This window comes from Malania oleifera, chromosome 4 (assembly GCF_029873635.1).
Source record: "Malania oleifera isolate guangnan ecotype guangnan chromosome 4, ASM2987363v1, whole genome shotgun sequence".
Classification (NCBI taxonomy): domain Eukaryota; kingdom Viridiplantae; phylum Streptophyta; class Magnoliopsida; order Santalales; family Ximeniaceae; genus Malania; species Malania oleifera.
In genome coordinates, this window is record NC_080420.1 from 124,652,031 (window position 1) to 124,677,641 (window position 25,611).

At 38.1% G+C, this 25,611-nt stretch overlaps 1 protein-coding gene across 7 annotated transcripts in view; it reads right to left on the reverse strand.

Moving 5' to 3' along the window:
- The window catches only part of LOC131154049 (membrane-bound O-acyltransferase gup1), a 59,860-nt gene that overhangs the window by 32,403 nt on the left and 1,846 nt on the right, over positions 1–25,611 (reverse strand). For 4 of the 7 annotated variants that reach the window (XM_058106532.1, XM_058106536.1, XM_058106533.1 and 1 more), the window contains 7 exons: positions 24,608–24,711; positions 24,423–24,487; positions 22,966–23,036; positions 12,728–12,787; positions 12,499–12,612; positions 11,608–11,732; positions 11,457–11,508 (listed from right to left, as the gene is read on the reverse strand). In XM_058106532.1, the coding sequence (XP_057962515.1) occupies positions 11,457–11,508; positions 11,608–11,732; positions 12,499–12,612; positions 12,728–12,787; positions 22,966–23,036; positions 24,423–24,487; positions 24,608–24,711 (591 nt within the window). The remainder of the gene's footprint in view (positions 1–11,456; positions 11,509–11,607; positions 11,733–12,498; positions 12,613–12,727; positions 12,788–22,965; positions 23,037–24,422; positions 24,488–24,607; positions 24,712–25,611) is intronic. The other 3 variants (XM_058106538.1, XM_058106537.1, XM_058106535.1) reach the window with 1 other exon arrangement.

Here is a 25,611-nt window from a genome sequence, read left to right on the forward strand (position 1 = left end):
AGAGTCCCAGAGCATACATCTTCACCAACGAATGGAGACAAAAACGCAGATATTTGAGCCTACCTAGAGAAAGCTTCAACGCAGATGAAAAAGTGAGTAGATCAAGGAAGAAGACCATTGCACTTCAATGAAGGTGACTTAGTGCTTGTTAAGCTCAATCCTAAACAGATCAGGTCACTACAAGGTTGAGATAGGAGATTACTTCGCAAATATCAAGGACTAATCCCCAACTTGGCAAAATTTGAGAAGGCCTCCTACACGATTGACCCTACGGCTTGGATGAAAGTGCATCCCTTGTTCCACATTAGCTGCCTCAAGCCATTAAATGCCAACATCGAAGATCCAAGAAGACGTCAATTAACCCGAGCATCAGTGAAAACAATACGACCCAATAAACGAGAAGTTGAAAACATCCTTGCAGACCAAAAGTTCAAATCCTCAAGGAAGAAGCGGCGGGAGTTCTTAGTAAAGTAAAGAGGCCTTCATGACGAAGAAATTTGCTGGACTTCTACGAAAGATATGCAACCATTTGTGGAAAAAGTTGAAGAGTACCTAACGTCAAAGTATACGAGGATGTCAACTGCATAAGTGGAGAAGCATCACGAGCCAAGCTTGTTTAGGGCATTATGCTTGCCTGTTACGCTTGCCTGTGACCGCTTATCTCGTGTGCATGGGATGGCTAACAATCATGTATATACTAGTGTAGGATTATTATCCAAGGGTATTTTTGTCCCAAGGAAAATATGGGAGTATCACTCCTTGGACAATTTGATGTTTCATAGTGTCAAAACTAGATTTGCATATAAAGCTCGTTAGGGAAGAGTGAGTGTTCATCAATCTGTAAAACTCACTAGTCATTGTAAACTTGTTTAGCCTGCTTGCATCGCTCGCTAGACACACATGGTTAACAGAGGTGTTGTTTTAATGAATTACATTGCTTCAATGTTTACCACTTGCTTGTCATTACTTTCATGAATTGCTTACTACTTCTATTTACATTTCACTCAATGATGATGAATGTGTTATGTTGGTAAACTGTAGTAAACTTTTGGTTGGATATTTAAACAAGAGTGCTTTAGCTAATGTCGCATGGCCTTTCACAAAGGTGTGAAATACTCAGTCCATGACACCTTAGATCAAATGAATTGGCAGGAAATGATTCATGTAGCCGACCCCACCTAATGGGACTTAAGGCTGGTGTTGTCGTCACCGTCGTTGTCGTCGTTGCTGACTTGTAGCATAATTTGCAAGGGTTCAACCCAAAGCCTTCTCCTTTTGAAGCTCCAAATTCCATTTCAACGGGAGGAAGATGGGGGGAGAAAGTAAAGAAGAAATGGCTCTAGACAAATCCAAGAGGGAGAACTCGGCAAGTTCTAACCTACAAGGTGGGACACAAAGGGTGGCAAAGGATCTTTGGTCCAAGAGAGAGCCCAAGTGAATGATGACCTTCTACATCCAAAAAGAGCAAGGATGGAGGATGATTATCCAGTCTTTAATGTCGTCAACAAGGGGCTTCAGCCTGCTGCTAAACCTAGGTCACTAGTGTCACCATCCCCTCAACCTTCTCCATCAAGATGCTTTTGATGCTCTACCTGTAGAAGCTCTTCATATTAGCCTTCTTTCTATACTTGTTATCTCAAACTATCTCTAACTCCTTAGTTGTTCTTTGGTAGCTGGCCATTGTTGTTCCAATAGCTTCATCTAAGATTGACCTACCTCCAAAGATCAAATGTCACACTTCCAAGATGATGTTGAGAAGGAAAGTTAAAGCCTTCCCGAAGGGCCACAAAACTAACCGTTTCAGTAAAGATAAACACCAGGAAGTGCATGGCAGAGTCAAGGCCTGAGGAAAGACTGTCAAAGACGAGGTTGCTAGTTCAAGGATGAGAGATGAGGTAAAAGTGTGCTAGTAAGGGTGCACAAAAATTATCAAAAAACCAAAAACCAACCCAAAATCAGTTTGAAATGAGTTTCGGTGCAGTTTTTCAGTTATCAATTTCAGTCCTTCAAAATGAAAATTTTCGGATTTTAGTTTCAGTTTTGGTTTCTAACCCATAACCAAACCAAAAACCAATTAATTAATATTTATATTTATAAATGTATATCTTGAAATACAAAATGCCGTATAAAACTGGTTTTACTTTTATATTTATATATTTTGAATCTTTAATCCTTATAGTTTTAAATCATATTGAAATGAAAATTTAAATTTCATATATCGAATCCTTTTGAAAATTTTAAATTTGATTCAGTACCAAGTTGAGGAATGAAAAGGGTGAGGCTAGGGACAGATTTTATAAAGGTGCGTAGGCTCTCTCCCCTCCAAATATTAGATGTGGGATGAGAAGATACGAAACTGCTGCTTGCTTGCACGCTCCCCAGCCCCCAGAATTACAAGTAGTCCCACATAGGAAATGAGTAAAAGATGGAGGCATTCTTCACTTCACGAATTTTGTTTGCCCTCTAGAAAGAACGTTATTGTTCAGCTTGACCTGCATGCTTCTTTGAGTGGGCAGGTCAAATAAATTGCAGCCTGCATGCTTTTCTGTAAATGGGCACAGATATTAAATAATGACAGCAATTTCGTTGACTTTTCTGTCTACTCTATAAAGGGTTTGTTCTTTAAGTTCTATATTCAGTTTAAAGACCAAACCAAACCCCTAAACCGTCATCTCTTTTGGTCAGTGAACGGTGAGTTTCAGTTTGGTATCGGTTCGCTACTTTTAAAAACCAAGAAATTCGGTTCAGTTTTTGGTATAGTTCAGAACCGAAGCTATTACACCCTTATGTGCTAGCACCAATTTCAAGCAACAGAGTAACTCCAGAAGGAGCAGGACGAGCATAAGAACCTCCTCTTGGTTGAGAGCTTCAACTTGTGCAAGAAAATAGTCTTAAGATGCTGCAGGTTTATCTCTCAGATTAACCCTCACCTTCCCCACGCTAATTTTGTGCTGAGTAATGGTTCTCATATTTGTTTTAGGGAAAATATCTGAGTGGGTAATACTACTTCATCCATTTCTTTTCCTCGTCTTTACCACTTGAATTCAATGTATAATAATGTCTTTTCTTCTTTTCTGGTTTCTAATAGCCGTACGCATTCTTGGGACTTTCCCTTTCGTAGATCTCTAAATGATAGGAAGGTGGAGGAGCATTCTTCTTTGTTGATGTTGTTGGAGAATTGCTGTCCTTCCTTTGGTGGCGCGAACATTTGCTCTTGGTCCTAAGATTCTTCGGGGGTATACTCCTGCAAATCTTTCTTTTTAGATCCATTTACTAGTGCTAATATCTCTTTTCAGCTCCATAAAAGTATTTGGAAGGCCAAAGCTCCTTCAAAAGTCAAGGGTTTTATCCAGTTGGTTGCTCTTTATTAGTTAACACCAACAATCTGATGCAGAGTGAGAGACATTCAAAGGCACTTTCTCCTGATACATGCTCATTATGTCTTGACAGTTTAGAAACAGTTTCTCTTCTGTTTTTTGCACTACGGTTTTGCTTGGAGAATGTGGAATAAATTTTTAGATCTATTGGAAGAAAATTGGGTTTGTCTAGAATAATTGGTGGAGGATTTGTTGGTCATTTCTTTTTCTGGTTTTGGTAAAAGCGAGGATGCAGTTGCTTTGTGGAGATGTGCGGTTTTCGCAGTGCTGTGGAGATTATGGCTGGAACAAAACATATGTATACAGGGAAAATTTTGAAGCCCTCATTGTTATGGCCTTGTGGGATAAGATGCATTATTTAGCATCGCATTGGTGAGCTGGTGCTGGTTGTTTTAAAGGAGTGAGGTTCTTCGACATCCAATGGGATTAGTTAGCTTCGTTAGTTTGATTGATGATTTACCTCTTTTTTTTCTTCTTTTTTTTAAAGAGGATTTCTGATGGGGATCAGCATGCCCTACTATCACAAGCTAAGCTTGTTCATGGCCTTAGCTTGCCTGTGACCGCTTGTCTAGTGTGCTTGGGATGGGTTTCCATCATGTAAATACTAGTGTAGGGTTATTTTCTGCTAATAGTTTATTTGTATGCCAAATAAGGCAGTATGACTCCTCAGTCACTTTGATGTTTCCTAGTGTCAGGATGATAATTACATAAAAACCTCTTTAAGGGAGGGTGAGTGTTCATCGGTCATTGTAAAACTCACTAGCTATTGTCAACGTGTTTAGCCTACTTGCCTCCCTCGCTAAACACACGATGTCAACGGAGGTGTGGTTAATGAATTTCGTAGATTCAATGTTTACTGCTTGCTTGCCACTGCTTTCATGAATGCTTACTGTTTCCGCTGTCATTTGATTGAATGCTAATGAAAGTATTTCGTGGATGAATGTTGGTAAACGATAAGCTGGCTAGTTAAACAAGAGTGCTTTAACTAGCGCCGCACGGCCCTTCACAACGGTGTGAAAATAGTCGGACCGTGACACTTGGTATTAGAGCCAAGGCTTAGTTACCTTCGTTGTTGGATTTGGAAAGCTTTGGTAAGTAACCATGGCACCAAACATTGTTGAGAGGATCAGCGTGCTGGAAGCACAGGTTGAGGCAACAACTAATACTGTGGCCGCGGAGGTGGCCTAGATGAGAGAACTTGTTGAAGTGATGGGATCACTAAAGCATCAAGCAGGTTTGATAGGCGACATGTCAGAGGACTTTCGCTATACAGTTGAAACTATGCAGTCGCGGATAGCTGATCTGGATGCAAAGGTGAATCTGATGGTTCTTGCTATGGGAAACTCCAACACTCAAGAAGTTAGCAAGACCAAGGTACTAGAACCCAGGATGTATGGGGGTGCCCGAGATGCCAAGGAGTTAGAGAACTTCTTGTTTGATGTAAAGCAATACTTTCGCGCTGTGAGGCGGAACAGGCAAAGGTGGATGCTACAACCATGTACTTGGTTGGTGATGCCGAACTGTAGTGTCGTACCAAGTACCAAGAGATTGAAACTGGACGTTGTGTAATCAATAGTTAGGCAGACTTAAAGAAAGAGCTCAAAGCCCAATTCTTTCCTAAGAATGTTGAGTATAATGCAAGGAGAAAGCTGAGAGATCTCAAGCATACGGGGTCAATTAGGGAATATGTGAAACAATTTTCTGCTTTGATGTTGGATATTCGGGATATGTCGGAGAAGGACAAATTGTTCTATTTTCTAGAGGGGATGAAACCGTGGGCAAGAATAGAACTTCATAAGCAAAGGATTCAAAACTTGTCAACTGCACAAGCTGCTGCAGAACGCTTGACTAACTACGCTGGTGATGATACCGCTTCGTCCAAACGGTTTGGCAGAGAGGGAAACAGTGGAAAGTCTTTCAAAAAAGGCAAACCTAAGAGTGGGAAAGCCGACTCTAAATCATCAACCTCAAAGGAAGCTTCGTTGTCTCAAGGGTTCAACACACCCAATGAAAAGGGGAAGAGTAAAATTTTGTGTTACTTGTGTGGTGGATCTCACAGAGTGAGTGTCGACATAAGGGATTACTCATTGCCTTACAAGCTTCCACTTCGAGAAAAGTGGTGGAAAGCGAGGAAGAAGATGATGATGCCCCGATGGTAGGTTCAGTGCGGCTGGTGAGCACATTGGAAAAGCAGGCAAAAGCACCAAAAGTTACACAAGCAAAACGGTTAATGTTTGTGGACTTGAGGATCAATGGGAAGAGCACCCGCGCTATGGCGGATACAGGGGCTACTCACAATTTTGTTTCGCAGTTGGAAGCATGGAGACTCAACTTATCCTTAGAGAAGGATACAGGATGCATGAAAACAGTTAACTCTATAGCCCAACCTACTCTGGGAGTAGGCAAGCAAGTGGCTGTAAAGCTTGGGCAGTGGGAAAGTCATGCGAATTTCACAGCGGTGCCATTGGATGACTTTCCAGTCATTCTAGGAATGGAGTTCCTAAGGGGGACAAAAGCAATGCTGATGCCTTCGGCTGGTTCCCTGTGTCTGATGGGAGATCACTCGTGCATGGTGCAAGTCGTTGCAACGAAAGGAGACGATGGGAAGTCTCTTTCAGCCATACAACTCAATGAGGGATTGGGTCAGGGTAAGCAGACACGTCTAGCCACGGTGGTGGTAGACAAAGAAGTAGGCCAAGAACTGGAGCCTACGACCATCCAAGCGGTGTTGGATGAGTACAAGGAGGTGTTACCGGATAAGCTGCCTCACAATTTGCTTTCACGACGGATTGTGGAGCATGAGATCGAGTTGTTATCAGGAGTGAAACCACCTAGTAAAGGGTTATGTCGAATGGCGCCTCCAGAGATAGTAGAGTTGGGAAAACAGCTTGATGAATTGGAAGCAAGATGTGTTCGCCCTTCCAAAGCACCGTTGGGAGCATCGGTGTTGTTTCAGAGGAAACATGAAGAGCATCTACGAAAGGTGTTCGACAGGCTAAAGGGAAGCAGTGTGTATATGAAGAAAGAGAAGTGCTCTTTCGCTCAGTGGAGCAACAAATTCCTTGGTCATGTGGTTGAACAAGGTCGTATCCGGAGGGGAATGGAGAAGGTAAGGATGATTCAAGAATGGAAGATCCCCACAACAGTGAAGGAGTTGCGTTCCTTTCTTGGCCTTACTAGATATTGCAGGAAGTTTGTTGATGGGTATTCGCAGAGAATGACTCCAATGACAGGACTACTGGGGAGGTATTATTGGTCGCACCAGCGGGATGATGTGGTTGATTATACCAGAACTTGTCTCACTTGCCAACAAGACAAGAGGGAGCGGAAGAAGTATGATACTTTCATAGCCGCACCAAAGTACTGTTTGGCAAAGGAGACGACACAATTGTTCCTTGTGACTGTTGTGAAACATTGGGGTGTTCCCCAAGTTATTATTTGTGACCGAGACTTAATGTTCACTGACAACTTCTTGACAGAACTTTTCAAGATATTCAGGTCACATATTGACACATCTTTTCGAGTTCTCACCGACAGACAGACGGACAGATGAAGAGATTCAGAGAGCTACTAGAAGAGTATTTGCGCCATTTTGTCAACGACAACCAGAAGAATGGCGTGCAACTACTTGATATGGCTCTGTTCTGTGGCAATGCCCAAAGAAGTTCAAGAGCCCTTTTGAGCTTGTTACAGGCCAACTGTCGTTGTTACCTCACACAGTGGGCGAACCATACAGAAGAAAGAGTCCCAGGGCGTACATCTTCACTAGAGAATGGAGACAAAATGCAGAGTTTGCTCGAGTCTATCTGGAGAAAGCTTCTAAGTAGATGAAGAAGTGGGAAGATCAAGGGAGAAGAAGACCACAACACTTGAACCGAATGAAAGTGCATCATGTGTTTCATGTCCGCTGCCTCAAGCCATTCAATGCCAACACTGACGATCTGAGCAGAAGTCGATCAAATAGAGCAGATTTGAAGACAGTGCCACTTGACAAACATGAAGTTGATAAGATCCTTGCAGCCCAAAAGTTCATATCCTTAAGGAAGAAACGGCAGAAGTTCCTAGTGAAGTGGAAATGCCTTGATGACAAAGAAATCAGCTGGAATTCTACATAAGATTTGAAGCCGTTCGTGGACAAAGTTAAAGTGTACCTAGCGCCAAAGTCTACAAGGACGTCGACAGCATAAGTGGGGGAGAATGTCACGAGCTAAGCTTGTTCAGGGCTTAATGCTTGCCTGTGACCGCTTGTCTCATGTGCTTGGGATGGGTTTCCATCATGTAAATACTAGTGTAGGGTTATTTTCTGCTAGTAGTTTATTTGTATGCCAAATAAGGCAGTATGACTCCTTGGTCACTTTGATGTTTCCTAGTGCCAGGATGATAATTACATAAAAACCTCTTTAGGGGAGGGTGAGTGTTCATCAATCATTGTAAAACTCACTAGCTATTGTCAATGTGTTTAGCCTACTTGCCTCCCTCGCTAAACACACAATGTCAACGGAGGTGTTAATGAATTTCGTAGATTCAATGTTTACTGCTTGCTTGCCACTGCTTTCATGAATACTTACTGTTTTCATTGCCATTTGATGGAATGCTAATGAAAGTGTTTCGTGGATGAATGTTGGTAAACGATAGGCTAGCTAGTTAAACAAAAGTGCTTTAGCTAGCGCCGCACGGCCCTTCACAACGGTGTGAAAATAGTCGGACCATGACACCTACCTATGTCATTTTCAAATGTTGTGACATGTGGAAGGCCTCCTGATGTCCACATTTCCTTTGCCGACATGATGACACGTGGACGACCTTCTGATGTCCACATCAGTTCATAATTGTTTGTAGATTTTGAATGGATTATTTGAAGATTTTTCCGTGTGAGAAAGACCCAAGTAGAGATGCCGAAGCAAGTCCGAGTTCAAGGCCCATGTGGGCCCCACACATGGCTAAATTTCTTACTCTCCTTTTTGTCCATTCTTCCTAATCTAATGAATTCATCATCTTTTGTTATCAAAAAGAGATGCTGCAGGAGTCTAGGATTACTGATTCAAGTCCCTTCAACATGTACATGCAAGAAAATGTTCAAAGAGAGAACACATTGGCACACTACACAGTTCGCAAGGGAGTTACATCCCCCACTCAAGGACCCACCAATCTAGTGGTCTTTTACTTTTATTCTTCTTTTTCTACAATAATTCCCATCCCACAGCCCTTTAATATTAAAGAAAAAATGTTTACTAGACTGAAAACCATTTTATGAGTTTCCATTTATCATTTCTTGTATTTGCTTTCGATATTTGTCAGGGCTCAAGATGCTCTACCCTATTCAGGCTCAGTGCACTTAGGAACTTTCTTTAACCATTTCAAAAAACTATCTTTAGCCTTTTACACTTATACTGAGCATGATACCCTGAACCCTATTCTAAGCTCAATACTCTCAGGAAATTTTCTCTCACCTTTTAAGCTTATACTTAACAAGGCCCTCCATCCTATTCAGGCTTAAGAAACATTTTTTGCCTTTTAGGCTTTATGCCGAAATCAAAGCCCTATATCCCATTGGCCTTCCTTAAGAAACTTTCTTCAACCCTTTAGGCTTATGACCAAACTCAAAGCCCTTCTACAAATCAAGGCCCAGTACCTAAGGGAATTTTCTTTATCCTTTTGGGCTTATGCCAACCTCAGGGTAGAGGAAACTTTCTTTAGCCTTTTAGGTTTGTACTGAGCTTAAGGCTTTTCATCATATCCAATCCAAGACCAATACCCTCATTCTTTAGCATTTTCGGAATATGTTTAGAGGTTGGGGGAGCAAGTTCAGAAAGTTGAACTGAAAATTGCATTGAAAATACTGGAAAATATGCACATCTACTACAGATCGAGGGCCATTACCGAAGGGAATTTTCTTCAGCCTTCTGGCCTTGGGCCCTGGAGCTTGTGGTCATTAGACTACTTTCGCAACCTTGCAGGACCATCCCACTTTGCTCTAAGCCTGCCAGCTCAGCTACAATTCGACATGTTGATGACTTCTTTAGGATAAGGTCCACATTTGGAACTACCAAGATCTTTTCTCTGGGCCAGGTTGGCCAAGGCTGAGGCTCTATTTGGTGTGAGCTACTTAGGGCTAAGAGAGTGTGTGTGTTTCGAGCTAAGACCCTAATTTGCTCTTGTATAGTTAAGAACTGCTTTGAAGGGAGCATGGCATGCCTTGCCTTGGAGGGATTTGAATACGTGTTCGATCAAGCTAACTTGCAGAACCCAAGGCAAGAAAAGTCCAAAGGGTCACCCCATCTTCAAGAGCTTGATCATTCCAATGTAGGGTTTGGGAGCAGGGATTTCAAGCTTTGGATTTAGGAGCATGGATTTGGTTACCCTGTCTTCAAGAGCTTGATCATTCTAACGTAGCGTTTGGGTGCATGGATATCAAGCTTTGGATTTGGATTTGAGTAGATTTGGACAAAACTCAATACAATTTTGTAATACATTTTGTCCAAATCCACACAAATCCAAATCTAAGGCCTTCCCAAAACATAGGGTAAGTGTTACGACTAGAATGAAAGCAAGCCATGAAAATTCGTTCTAGTCTCTGCGAACAATGTCAAATTGTTTGAAGATTTTCCCCAAGGTGGAATGGTGTCCATGGAGAGCCCTCGCAAACAAAGAACATTGAACACACAAAGCTTCGTTCTCTAAAAAAACCACAATGGGTAAGTTAGTAAAAAATTTGCACAGGCTCAAGAAATGGAATGAGTGGGAGAAAATGGACTTGTGTTTGCCTTATCTTGAGGTCCCCTTTAAATAGACGCACTTTTATGGAAGTTATGGGTGGTTTTTTCTGGTTACTTGGAGCAAGGTCTTAAATTTTGATTTCAACTAAAATTTCAAAAGTCCAAAAGCACGCAAATTTCTATGGAAATTTCTACTTCAATTTGCAAAAAACCATGGAAATTAGTAGTAAAGCAAGGAATTCTTTGATAAAACATTAGAAACGGTTAATAGACATACAACAAGTTTTAGGAGTAATATATTATAAATAAAATAAGGTGTAATACTTGTAATATAATACATGTATTAAACATATTCGATTAATATAAATGATATTTATAAATCAAATAAATAATATTCATCATACAATAAAGATAATTTAGACTTGAGTGGTTAAATAAAATGTTGTTATAAGTTTAATTTTTCGTATAATTTCAAAAGCCTAAGTAATAATCTTTTGTTTCAATAAAGAACAAGATAAACTAAGGGAGAAATTTCATATAAATCTCACATTTGAATTCTAAGGAAATTTCATTATATCTTTAAAATTTCAACAAATTCCAATAAAATTTCAAGAATTTACTAAATTTCGAATGATTCGTTGAAATTCTTGTGAAAATTATGCAAGACAGAAAGCCACTGCCATTTCAATTTTGAGGGTGATAGAAAACAGAATTTTTTACAGAAATTTGAACAATTTTGTGGAAATTTAAGACCATGACTTGGAGTGAGAGAAGTGGATCCTTCTAGTAGCAGGCTTTCTCAGCATGGCATTTGGTTATGGTGGTCCACGTGGCCCAGCCACAATATCCCACATCAAAAGCCAGCTTTTGAAGTTTCAAAAAAATTTCCAAACCTAACATAAATCCTTGGTATTGAGTGGGCTGTACGATCTCGAGGCAGTTCAGTTACTGTAGATGGTAGTTGACTGCCTGCTAAAGCCTAAAACGGAGATTCCAAGAGCTGATTTAGTTCAGGGGGTCAACCCACCCAAGGAACACTATTGACTCAGCCATCTGAGATCCCTGAGAGCTAGTCTAGCTTAGGTAGGTCTGGCTTAGGTAGGTCTGGCTTACAGGGTCTATGGCTCCAATGTTTGACTTAGAGACTTGTTTGACCATTTTGACCTGTTTTATTAGATTTTTTTTGTGCTCTCATCACTAGTGCATTTATTTGGAAAAAAAAATTTTGGCTTAATGTCATTTTTTCTTTTGAAGGGAGTCACAGGCGGCCGCACTTCTACCTTGGCCAGGGTACCTGGGGCAGGGGGTGACATATTACCATCAATATCTAATCTAAAATAATTAGATTTATAGTCTCACTTACCCCATAGCCGATGATGAAGACATCCATAGGAGATAACTGCTTCCAAGTCCCACTAAAAAGTGCAGTAAAAAAAATTCAATCAATGGATGATAAGAGATGACAAAATTATTTTCATAGTAAGCGGTATATCCTTAACTTGTCAGGAAGTCACCTGATTGCAAAGGCATTGTAATATAAGAAGTGTGTCATTAGCTCCATTAAGAAAAGACTGAACATCCAACGTAACCCATAGAAAGCAACTTCTCTTATTGAATAACTATTCTGACGCATATCTAACTGGAAAACATAATCAAGGCAACTTGTTAGATTCTTCCGGATCATACCAACAATGACTAACAGGCTCTGTGGCTAAAAAAACCATGACGAGAGTAATAAGTCATGATCTCAATTTTATTAAATGCGGCAACAACAATGACATTCAAGAACACTATTGAATAGCTCAATACTGTTCAGAAATAATTCAATAATGAGAAAATCAAGCCAAATTTCAAATATATTTTATTGATTATGACAAATTTTGCCAACCATGCAGAATTGTGTTAAGTAGAACTCAAGTTTCAAATAGTAATTTTTGAGGGTCATGAATGTAAAATACAGAATTCCAATGGGCACTTTAAACATGAATTTTTTATTGAACAGCAGATGTGTAACTTGAATTGTTCATCCTTGTTTCAGTGCGATGAATGCAGGTGTGCCAATTAAGTACAGTAGCTGCCCAGGTTGCCCTGCTTTCAAAATACCAACCACTGCCAGTTCTTTGTGTTTAAAAATAATTTAATTTAATTTAAATTTCAAAAAAAATTAAAAAAATTTAAAAATAATAACTAAAAGATTAAAAACTAGCCAAGTAAAATTGTGAGCCAGTAACCATGTAGATGTTGCAGCACTCCAACAATAGCATGGCTTTTAAATTTTAAAATCTATTTTTATTAGATTCAGCCATTCTAGGATAATCTTCACGTAAACAACATGCCATCTACACACATCCAATATTAATATTTACCAAAGATGAAATTAAAAATACCAAGCCACTCAGACAGACCTGGATGGCAAATGCATTGAAACTAATAATTGGTCCTGCAATGTAAAGGGGTGCATATACCAGATAACACAGGTATATACTAAAAGAGAACCTGCCATTACGAGTGCTTCCCTCCTACCAAAATATAAACAAAGGCATAAGCAAAAAAATATATATTTCCTTCAGATATTAGCCACTGGAATGACATTGCTATCAGAGTATCAGTGAGAATCATGGAATGGCAACTAACCTGGAGAAGCTGGTAGCATGTTTTGCCCGATTTACAAAAATGGCAACGTTGAATATGCTTCTACAACAGCCACAGCAGAAAGTCATCAGAAAAACAAAATATGTGTTAAATGAATAATACTGAAACATATACAAAGCACAAAGAATGACTGTTGCTTATTGGTCAAATGAACTAAATTAAAGGCAATAATAAAAACTCTCCATAATTGCAACTATTATCCTCGGGTACACAACATTAGAGTTTGATCCTATGTGCTGCCCATCGACAAGCCCATGACACTTGCAAAAATATAAACATCAAAGCAATTAATAGGTGATAAGATTCTGATTCTAGACCAAATTTTGACCAGAAGTGTAGAATGACAATACAAGCAATGCGCTTTCGCCACCTTTTAAACAGTTCTTATAAAAAGGTGTTGATTATATAAATTAAGGATTTTATATTAGTTTGAGAATACCAGCTTATTTCAGGGATTTTTAATTCCATTTGGGTATTTTATATGGGCTTACTTTGTCATTTTTGAGAGTTTTATCTTTAGGGTTTCTTGGTGTTTGGATACCACTTTACCTAAAAGCTTAAGCTATTAGGTTGTGAGCCATCAATGTATATCAAGCTTTAAAACTCCCCTGCGGATGTACCCAAACAGCACATGAAGAGATACACACACGATAAATAACACACATGATAGGGAATACAATATTTTTTTCAAACACCACTCCATAAATGCAGACAACAAAACTAGAACCCAGAACCTCCTAGTAACCAGCTCTAATACCATGTTAGAATACAACTTTAAGCTTTTAGGTTGTCAGCCAACAATGTATATCAAAGCTTTAACACTTGGTTCCCAATAAATATAGGCTTATGACGGAAGGGATTACTGAATTTTGGATGATAAAAAGTTGAATCACTTGGTGCTTCTAGTGCAGGCTGTTTAAAGGGATTTGTTTTGAGGATGTTTAAGTGGGATAGGAAGGATTAATTGAATTGATTGTTTTTGTTTTTCTTTTTGGTTTGAGGATTCCTTATCCTCTTACATTGTACATTCTCTTTCTTCTTCTATCAAGAAAACAAGTTGCATCTCTAGTTTACATTCTCGCTTTCATGTCGGACTCTTTCTTCCTGTCCCTCATGACAACTTCTTTTCTTCTTCCTTTCCTTCTCTCTTCTACTTTCTTTCCTTCCCCTATTTCCCTCTCTTCTTTCTCTGTTTCTCCTGTCTGTTTGTTCTACATCAATTGGTATCAGAACATAATCTGTTCCAGCCAAAAATTCCTTTTTTGCCACCGCTACAGAAGCCCCATTACTGTGCAGCCCATCCCCATCCCAGACCATCTCATCAACCAGTTCAAGCCTCACTTCAACCAGCTGCCCTTTAACAAAATTGTAACCCTTTTCCTCTTCAGAACCCAGGGGGAAAAACACCTTTTTCCCCACTTCAACAAAAACTCTAAATCAGCTGAGCACTTTGATTATATAAAAATTATTTATTAAAAAAAAAACTGTTGCTGCTGTAAAGGCGAGAAAAGTGATTGGAGACAGAATCAAAAAACAAAATTGCTGGCAGTTCTGAACTTCTGACAATTTTAAAAAAAGACTTACTGCTGCTGCAACGGCTTCAAATTGCACACTAAGGCACAGGAAAAAAGTTCATCACCAAAAAGGAGTCTATTCTTCATCAGAATCTCTGCTGGAACTCAACAACCCATGACCAAACCACCCTTCGCATCACCTTAGTCTTGTTCTGGCAGAGAAGAAGCAGAGGAAACCAGACACTGCCCCAGAGCCACCATCATATTAGTCAACAACCCATTACTGAACACCTTAACACATCACAGCAGTCTTGTTCTGGCATAGAAGAAGCAGAGGAAACCAACACTGCCCCAACCACCAATTTTCCTTCACATTCCTGGAATATACAAGCACTCGAGCCTGTTTAGTCTTCTACCAGTTGTCAATTCCCTTCACATCTCCCTCCAGAATCTCCCATCCTCACAGCCTTTTGACCGTCACCTGAAGTCTTCTATCACAGCCCAAAGTCCTTCATTTATTCCAGACCTATGAGACCCAATCACCCTTACCCGGTAGCCATAACCACTAGAATTGAGTCAATTTTGACCAAGTGAGAAGATATTAACTGTACACTCTAGAGACTAAAATCAGGTGTATAAAATTTACTGTTGCAGTCAGATTTTGAAGAAACTGAAGGCAAAACAGCATTCGTACTGCTAATACTGCAAGCAAGCTACTATTTTACATGAAATTTTCAGAATTCATAAGAGACATTGTTCCTGCTAGAACCCTTTCATGTTTCTCAAAAAGTATTTTAACCTATGAGAACTACAAATTTGCTGCAAGAAGATTGGTGGATTTCCAGGAACTTACAGGATAGGCCAATCTAAGATTTATAGCAAGCAATCAGGCCCTTTCTAAGGTAGAACTATTTCATTTTGAAGCTTGATTTGTATTTATTTGATTAGATAAATCAAATAAATTTGCATAGCATTTTCTTGACTCCCAAACTCCCAAAAAAAGAAGGAAATGTTTTATTCCTTGCAATAAGATGGCACATTTTAGTCCTCGCAATAATAATTCTGATGCTTCACATATCGCAAAGCTATTCCTTACGAAAGTTGTCAAACTACTTGGTTTGCCTAGCTCCATAGTTTCAAATGGTTCTGCGGCATTAAATTGATGTTCTATTCCGCCTTTCACCACCAGATGGTCAAACTTAGGTTGTTAATCGCAGTTCATCTGATTTTCTTAGGTGTATGGTAGGAGAAAAACAGGGCACTTGGAACTTGGTATTGCCTATTGAGTTTGCTCATATAATAATTCCAAAAATAAGTCACAGGAAAAATTTCATTTGAGTGCGACTTTAAATACAAACCCCGCACTCCTTTGATCTTGTTCCTTCACCACCAGATGCCCACATTTCTAAGTCTGGAGTTTTTTGCATGGCATATACATGATTTGCATGTCGAGGTTAGGTGCAAACTAGCCATGAGCAGTATAGATTATAAACTTGCTGCTGATGTGCATTGTAGTGCTAGAGATTTTAAGTAGGTGATATGTCATAATTTGCATACATCCTGAATGCTATCCCAGCATTCATTTAAGCAATTACATGCTCATGCCATTGGCTGATTGTTAGAAAATTTGAATCTAAAGCTTATTAACTTGATTTGCTGGCTCATATGAATATTATTTCTGTTCTCAATGTGGAGGATTTGACACCGTATGTAGACACCTTTGAGCATCCTGCTTTTACTTCAAGTAGTCAAGCAGGTTCTACAATTATTGAGGCTCCATTAGATGAGGAGTTTTGACTTCTTCCAATGGAGGTTTTTTTTCAGTACATAGTTTGCTTGAGGCATCGCCCTACTTCAAGTGCCCAAGGATAATCTTTGTCATTTGATCTACTCTCTTAAGAGTGGTACTTGTAGGAAAACTCTCCATAGATGAGTTCTTTTCAGCAGAGGGAGTATGGTGGATGATCAATTTTGAGCCTTTTAAAATGTTCTATAAAAGGAGTAGGCTTCAAAAATTAGGCATTTTATACTATTTACGGAATGTTAGCTTATTTCATGGATTTTTAATTACTTTGGGATATTTTGTAATTTTTTATTTCTTTGGAATTATTTTGTAACTCTCGATAGTTTTATCTTGAAGTTTTCTTGGTTACTAATGAATATAGGCTTATGATGAAAAGGACTGTTGAATTTTGGATGACTAAAAGTTGAATCTCACATTTACGCAACCTCTCTCTTATGGCAGTCTCTTTCTCTACGTTTGACTCTTTTTTTCTTAGATAACTAAAGAATTAGACTCAGAGAGAGAAAAAAAATTACAATGTAGTCAGAGAATCAAGAATCCCTACAAAAAGAAAACAGAAAAAGGGAAAAAAAAACAAGATAAAGAAACTAACTCTAATAGCCCAACCCCTCTTTAAACATTTTCCATCATAATTAATTGAGCACATCAATTTAGCTAGCTCCGGGTGACTTCTACTCACCTTACACTTGCCTCCATCCAAATGAACAATTTGGCCCGTCCGTCAGACGATCACTGTTCCATCTGATCCACCATTATTTGATCTTCAATTTCCTTTTCATTAATCTCTACCAACAGTGAAATAGGTGTACGCAAAATACAGTATCTACTCTGAACAATTTCTTGCTGGTCATCATGTTCTTCACACATAACATCTTCCATAAAAGTAGGAATACCTTCCAGATCTTCAAGGGGCATTGGTGGCACATAGGAGATATCACCACCTAAATCGGACGGATCTGAAGCATACATTATTCATACCATATTATTCCCAGACCTCATCCAATCATAAACCGGTGTCAAGAGCAAACACACTCAAGCTTTCTTTTCTTCTTCCTTCCTTTCTTCCCCTATTTCCCCATCCTTTTTCTCTATTTCTCCTGTCTGTTCTGTCCTGCATCAGCAAGCTCTCAAAACAGACATGGTCAATGTTACTCAAAGAAAGAACGATGATGCAGGGATTCTTGGAGTGAGGAAGAGGGAAGGGTTTAGATTTATGAAGAAATTGAAGAGGTTGAAAGAAAAATTGTAAGAGTGGAATAGGAAGGTGTTTGGAGATACTAGGTTTAGAAAGACTAGTATTTTAGGGGAGTTAGATGAGTTAGATAGAAAGGCAGAAGTTTCAACTCTCTCTAGGGAGGAGATGAAAACAGTTTCATTAAAGAACGAGTTGGAAGTAGTGATTTTTGAGGAAATGAGAATTTGGAGGTAGAAAATGAAGTTTAAATGGATAAGAGATGATGATTGTAATTATAGTTTTTCATAGGATAACAAATGGGAAAATGATGAAGAATTTGATCAGGGAGTTGGAGGTGGGTAGGGGGGAAACCAAGATACTAATAGGATTGCTTCAGAGATCACTGATTTTTATTATAATTTGTTTCCTGAGGATGATAGCAGACCAATGGCGGAAGGTTCAGAGTGGGACCCTTCGTCAGATGATAACTTGGTTAGAGAGACTTTTCAAGGAAGAGGAAGTTAGGTCCACCATCTTTGGAAGGATAAAGCTCCAATGCCGGTTGGTTTCAATGTGGCTTTCTTTCAATTGTGGTTAAGGATGATTTGTTGAAGGTTTTAATGAATTTTACTAGAATGGGATTTTAAGAAAGAGTATTAAGATTCTACCTTTATAAATTTGGTGCTAAGGAAAAGTAGGGTTATCAAGATATCTGATTATAGACCTATGAGTCTAGGATCCAGCATTTATAAAATAATCACTGAAGTAGTAACTAAAAGGTTAAGTGTGGTGCTTGATAAGACTTACTAAGGCCCAAAGTGCATTTATGGGGGGGAGACAAATCGTGGATGCCATTATGATAGCAAAGAGAGTAGTTGGAGATATTTAGAGAAGAAAGAAGAAGGGGATCTTTTTTAAGCTGGATTTCAAAAAAGCTTATGATAGAGTGAGTTGGAACCTTTTGGATAAGATTTTTATCAGGAAGGGAATTGGAGAGAGATGGTATAGTCGGGCGAAGGGTTGCATGCCAAATATAAATTATTCAATGTTCATCAATGGTGAGCCTAAATTTTGATTTAAGGGGATTAGATAAAGGGACCCTCTCTCCTCATTTTTGTTCATTTTAGTGGTTGATGTCCTAAGTAGGATGGTTGATAGGGCTATGGTTAGAGATTTACTGAAAGGATTGGAAGTGAGGAGGGAGGAGGTTACAGTTTTCCCCTTCAGCTCGCTGACGATACTATTTTTTTCTTGAGGATCAAAGGCCTTAATTTTTTAATATTTTGGGGCTTCTCCATATTTTTGAAAGGGTATTAGGGCTTAAGACTAATATGGAGAAGAGCAGATCGCAGCCATTTATGTGCCTAGTGAGTGCATCAATGAGCTACCTTCAGTGATAGAATGTGTTGTATTGGATAGGTGGTCATCCTATTTAGGGGGTCCTTTGGGGGTAGCCCTAAATCTGCTAGTTTTTGGAATCCGGTTGCTGAGAGAGTGTCTAAGCGTTTAGATGGGTCGAAGGGTGCTCTTTTTTCTCTCAAAGGTGGGATTATTTTCATTCAGGATTGTCTTTCTAGTATCTCTGTGTATTTTCTTTCTATTTTCAAAATTCCTAAAAAGGTTGATGCAAGATTAAGAGAATTATGAGAGATTTCCTAGGACTAAGGGTAGGGGATTTAGGGACCATTTGGTGAGGTGGGAAGTGTCTTGTAGGTCTAAATGGAAGGGCAGTTTGGGTCTTGAAATTTGGTGTCTAAAAGCATGACTCGTTTGGCCAAACGGCTTTGGCAGTGCCCAATAGAGGATTCTTCCTTGTGGCATAGAGATGTTTAAAACAAGTTTGGACTTGATGAGAATGGGTTGGATACCAATTTGTGTTCGAGATGTTTTTCGGAAAGTCCATAGAAAGCTATTTCTCATATTTATCCCCTCTTTATGACCCATACTAAATTTTTGCTAGGTAGGGATTGTAATATCCATTTTTGGAAAGACCCTTGGTTGGGGAATCAAAAATGTTGTTTTTCCCATCTCTTTACCTCTCATCTTTCATCTGAGCTCAAGAACCTGGATAGAATGGTCCATCTCTTCTTTTATTGTAGATCTAGGTAGTCCTTTTCCTTCTTAAGATTTTCACTTTTGTATATCCTTGAATGGGAGGGGGACAAAAAAGAGTTATCCTCTTTGTTAATCTTGTTGAATAATTGTAAAGTCTCTTTGGAAGTTGATAGTCGATCCTAGTCTTTAGATCCCTCAAGGTTTTATTCTAGCAGATTTTTTGTGAGTTCTTGACCAATACTAATTGTTAGATTACCACTTTACCTAAAAGCTTAAGCTGTTAGGTTGTGGGCCAACAATGTATATCAAGCTTTAACACTCCCCCGCACATGGAATCTAACAGCACATGGAGGGATAAACACACGATAGATAACACCCATTACAAGGAATACAATAATTTTTTTAAACACGACACACTAAACGCAGGCAACAAGATTAGAACCCAGCACCTCCTAGTAATCAGCTCTGATACCATGTTAGATTACCACTTTGCCGAAAAGCTTAAGTCATTAAGTTTTGGGCTAATAATGTATATCTAGCTTTAACATCATTTTTTCCTTTCCCCTCTACAAAACTATCTGGAAGGCTAAACCCCCCCCCCCCACCCTTTTCTTTAAAATCAAAGCTTTTCTCCAGTTGATTGTGCTTAATAGGATCAAGACCAATAACTTGTTACATTTTTCCAAGCACACAAGTTATTCAATTATTTTGAAGAATGTCGGATTTAAATAGAGACAATACAAGAGTTTTTGGCAATTTCTTTTGTTGGTGTTGGTAGGAAAAAGGAAGGAACAGCGATATCACTATGTGCTTTCTTTGCAGTATTTTGGGGTCCATGGAAGGAACATAACGCATGTATTTTCTCAGGGAAGAAGTTGTCGTTTCTGCTGATTTGGAAGAAGATTCATTATTTGGCTTCTCTTTGGTCTGTGAGTAATGGGAACTTCAAAGGGGTGTGTTTTCAGATATTCAGCGTCAATTGGCATTCCTTGTTGATTTGTTAGGGCATGCTGATTTTTCTGGATTTTTCTTCATGCCTTCTGATTTTTTCTTTCTGTTTTTTCTAGGGCATCGCCAAGTTTGTTAAGGAGATGTCTTATTCTCATGTTTGTTCATTCTTAATCTATTAATGAACTTCTTTTTCTATTTAAAAAAAAAAATGATGATGATGATAGAAGTAAAAAATACATAGAAGCCACAAAATGACAATATTTATTTTGGCAAGGATGAAATATAGAAGAAATTCTTGAGTTTTAAGACAAATCTACATAACCTTGTCAACGTAATCACTAGTTAGTCCCCTGCCTCCACCCAAAAATAAAAAATTAAATTGTCAATGTCAAGTATGGTAGAAATTTTCGTAAAAGGGGGGACTTTACCCAAGATGTGCATGGTAGAAAATTTCCAAAGAAAATACTATCACCAAAATTTACAAGAGAAAAAACATGTCCTTTACTACAATCCAAGTTAGAACAATGTGTAGAATAAAAAATCACTTCTCTTTACCTCTTCCAAATATGCCTCAACCTCTCAAAAGCCCTCAGGTTCCTTCTCTGCACCCCAAAGATATCCATCACAATGCTATAGGAGGTATTCCATGTGTCCTTGTTTTTTTCTCCACATTGGGAACCCCTCAAATAATTAGTTTATTTTCCATACATCCAAAATCACCCCATGGATACTTAGAATTGCATTCCACACATCCTTGTTCTTCAAGCTGGGTTCCTCACACTCCAGATGACCGAAAGCAAAAAGACAACAACAACAAAACCAAGCCTTAGTCCCACTAGGTGGGGTCGGCTATATGAATCCTTTTCCGCCAACTTATGCGATCATGGACCATTTCTTCGATAGATTCAAGAATATTAAATCCTTACTCACTATCTCCTCCCAAGTTATTTTAGGTCTACCCCTATCCCTTCTACTGCCCCCCACAATAACTAAGTCACTCTTCCTCACAGGTGCACTATGTAGCCTATGTTTCAAGTGTCCATACCATCTGAGTTGTCTCTCCCTTATCTTATCTTTTATAGGAGTTACACCTAACTTACCACGAATATGTTCATTCCTTAATTTATCTTTCAATGTTATACCACTTATCCATCTAAGCATTCTCATCTCGGCAACTTTTACTTTTCGGATTCGTCGCCCGACATTCCGATTTATATAGCATAGCAGGTCTTATAGTTGTCCTATAAAATTTCCCTTTTAATTTTAATGGTATTCTACAATCACAGAGCACACTTGAAATACTTCTCCATTTTATCCAACCTGCTTTAACTCCATGCATTACATCATCTTCAATTTCTCCTTCAGCATGCACAATAGATCCAAAGTATCGAAATCTACAAGTGCTATTTATTTCTTCATCATCAAGTTTAACTTTGTCTCTAATATTCCTCCTATCATTACTAAAATTATATTTTATATATTCTGTCTTATTTCTACTTATCCTAAAGCCTCTAGATTCCAAAGCTTCTCTCCATAATTCTAACTCAGCCTCTACTCCGTCCCTAGTTTCGTAAATTAATACAATATCATCTGCAAACAACATATACCATGGAACCTTTTTTTGAATACTCTTAGTTAATTGGTCCATCACTAAAGCAAAAAGATAATGACTCAAAGCAGATCCTTGAAGTACACCTATGGTGATTGGAAATTCTCTAATTTCTCCATCTATAGTCCTTACACTAGTCATATCTTTAATGACATCGGTATACCTACTACATACACCATTTTCTTCTAAAACCCACCATAGAACTTCCCTAGGTATTCTATCATATGCTTTCTCAAGTTCAATAAATATCATATGCAAGTCTCTCTTCTTTTCCCTAAACTTTTCCATTAATCTTCTTAAAAGATAAATAGCTTCTGTGGTAGATCTCCCGGGCATAAAACCAAATTAATTTTCTGAGACCTTCGTTTCTAACATTAATCTTTGTTCAACTACCCTTTCCCATAGTTTCATCGTATGACTCATAAGTTTAATTCCACAATAGTTATTACAATTTTGAATATCTCCTTTATTTTTGTATATAGGTATTAAAGTGTTTTTCCTCCATTCATCTGGCATTTTCTTAGTTTTTACAATTGTATTAAATAAATTAGTTGACCATATAATTCCGTTATCACCTAAGCATTTTCAAAAGTTTGTTCAAATTCAATTACAGTGCAAAACTAGAAATCCCTCTTTTCTATAGTTCCCTTGAAGCTTGCAGAGTAAACATTTAAAAAATATAAAATAAAACAAAACCCTTCTTTACAACTTTTTCAACGGTTAAAACTATCTCTAGGTTTGTGTCCCAAACAAGGAAAGAGCTTTAAAACCTGTAAACTTCTAAATATCTTTCCAAGGGTTGGGAAGAATTCCTGACTAGTTTATCTTGCCTACTTAAAATCCTATTATAAAAATCCTTGATGGAGAAAACTTTATCTACTAACTCCGCCAATCTGAAATTATCACCCACCCCCACATGCACCAAAGCACCATGGAAAATGTTTAGCACCCTTATGAATGCTCATTCTTCCTAATCAAACAGCTCTCTGCAGAAAATTCGACCAAGATATCACAAATTCCCAACAAAGTTCTGCAATTTCAGATCCCTAAAAGACCCCATACAAAGTAGGTGCAAAGATACACAGAGAATGCCAATTACAGCCAAATAGATACCTTTTGATCAAACTGAGAATCTTGATGAGACCAAGCGTAATCATATCCAAAGCTTATCATGCGCAAAATAACTGTCAAACAAAATAAACCAAAAACCAAACATTGAAAAAATTGAAAAATAAAGGGAAAACAAATGAAGAAATGTAATATCTGCTTTTGTTTTCTCTAAAATCAGCGTACTTTCCCATTATTCATAGGAAATCAATTTAAAATCAGCCACAAAAAGGTTCTTCATAAACAGAGTGAATATCTTAAAGGAATTATGAGACACATTTTAATCAGCAATAGATAGTGCATAGTGTCAATCTCATCAATCAAGGCTTAGGGCTTAAACATCTATCCCCAAGAATTTTAACAGGTTAAGCTGTGCCCCATTGTCAGCCTAAACCTCACCCCACAATTGGCCATCTGGGCTAAAGGGCTGTTTCTGCCTTTGTTCTAAAACTACTGATGTTTTCTACCTTATTCTAAAAAATTGTAGGCATCATAGTTAATGGTCAAATCTCTAAATAGTGTTTTTTTTTAGTAAAAGAAGAAATTTCATTAAAAGATCAGGAATGTACAGGGTGGAGAATAAGACATCCTCCTAGAAATAATCTGGAAAAAACCAGAAAGGAAAACAGAACAAGTAAACAGAACACAAAGCAAAACTGAACAAGAGAAAAAGTCATGCCAGCAAGTAAAGCCAATTCCGTTGAATATCTGCGAAGCTCATTCCTTAAGTGCCCACAGCAAACACGCGAAGCAGCATACAGTGACACACAAACACTAGCACACCCAGGTGTCATGTGCACAAGATAGCCAAAGGGCATATATAATTCTCAGATTTATATTAAAGAAAAAAAGACACAGCAAGATGATTAGTAGTCATCCATTTCCTGAAGAACAGATTCCCTCCATGAGCAGCTGCAAGTCAAACATAACTCACAGGCATACTCTTTCCTGGTTGGTCAGATCTTCGCCAGCCATAATTTCAAGGGCTGACACCCAATAATTTCTCTGCAAACATACTTTCCATTTCAACTGTATGTTATGTTATAACTCTCCTAATTCTTGCAACATAGCCTTTTTTCCATCCACACAAAGATTATCAGATCACTACATCCAAAAGGATATACACAAGGTTCATCATGTTGCAAATGAAATGAGTTTAGAAATATACATTGATAAAACCTCCGATAACAAAAATGGCAATAAGCAATAGACAGATGCAAAGAAAGGATGGGAACTAGAGAAAACAGAGGATACTCATAGTTCATAAAATTGGCTTGACGATGGAAGGGTAGTTACATGCTGTTACTTATAGAAAAAGATATAGTTACACACACTGCTATCTGGCTGAAGGTTAGACACAAATGGGCCAAGTACTTTTAACACATTTGAGCAAACAAAACTTCCAAAAAAAGGAGTTAGATTAGAACAAAGATTTCAAAATATTAAAAAGGAAAGAGAAATACCAAAGTTAAAGCAGATATGCCATCTAAAGGTCCCACGGAAGTTGTCTAAATAAGACCAACGTTGACTACAAACAAAAAGTAAAAATAATCATGGGTGAATATAAAAAGCACATCGGTTTGCATCAAAAAAATCTATCAAAAATGCATGTGAAGTGAAGATCAATTGACAAGCTTATAAAACTCACCCAATAAAGGAGAATGAATATCCATCATAAACACGATTACATATGAGAACAGCTATATTGAAAATCCAAAGTACAGTTGAGAAATATTTTGTTTCTACAAGAATCTGCAGAAACATAAATCTAGTAAAATATGACAAGTATTAGAAACATTATTTGTTGCATATAGCAATGAATGTTGCACATGTTTAATCTGAACAACATTAGTTGCTTTTTGAAACCACAAATAACAATGAAACTAGTACAGTATAAAGATGCTCAAAATAGATGTTTGCATGTCCATAAGTGAAATTTCACATAGTTGACAAAGTTAGAAAAACCAAATGCAACACACATGCATGTAATCACCCTAAACAGACACACATCATCTACAATATCAATAACACAATATGAACAACAAGAAAAAAAAAAAAATCAGTCCATGCAGGAGTATCGTTTCACCTTTTTAGATACCATCAAACAATACATAACCCATTGAAATGTGATTTTCATATCAGAGATTTCAATGGGATATAGCATATAACTGTCAGAGATTTCAATTAGTGCACATGTACAAAATTCTACAACCATAACAATCTGGCATATCATCACATTGTGCGAATGAGTGACCCAACTTCAAGAGGAAAAATGATCTGGAAGCTACACCCAAAGGAGAATATTAAATGCAGATGGTATTTCATTCTCATGCATGCTAAAAAAATGAAAACGCAGATCACTATGCTCACATTCCATAAAAGAAAACAAATAGCACCTCAAACCCTTAGACAGTAAATTCACCAATAAGTTTTTAATAATGCATTTATCATAGAACACAACAATAGAAAAACCCAGCTAAAACAACTAGAGCAACAAAATAACAAAATGGATACAATAAGTCAGCAACATATGACTTGTAAGTCTAAGAGAGCTTCAGGCTCCGCCAGAGAGTTACGCATATTCTAAATAGGTCATGTACCTCATAGGCTTGGAAAAAAAGCTTATTTTCATCAATGGAGCATTTGTATTAA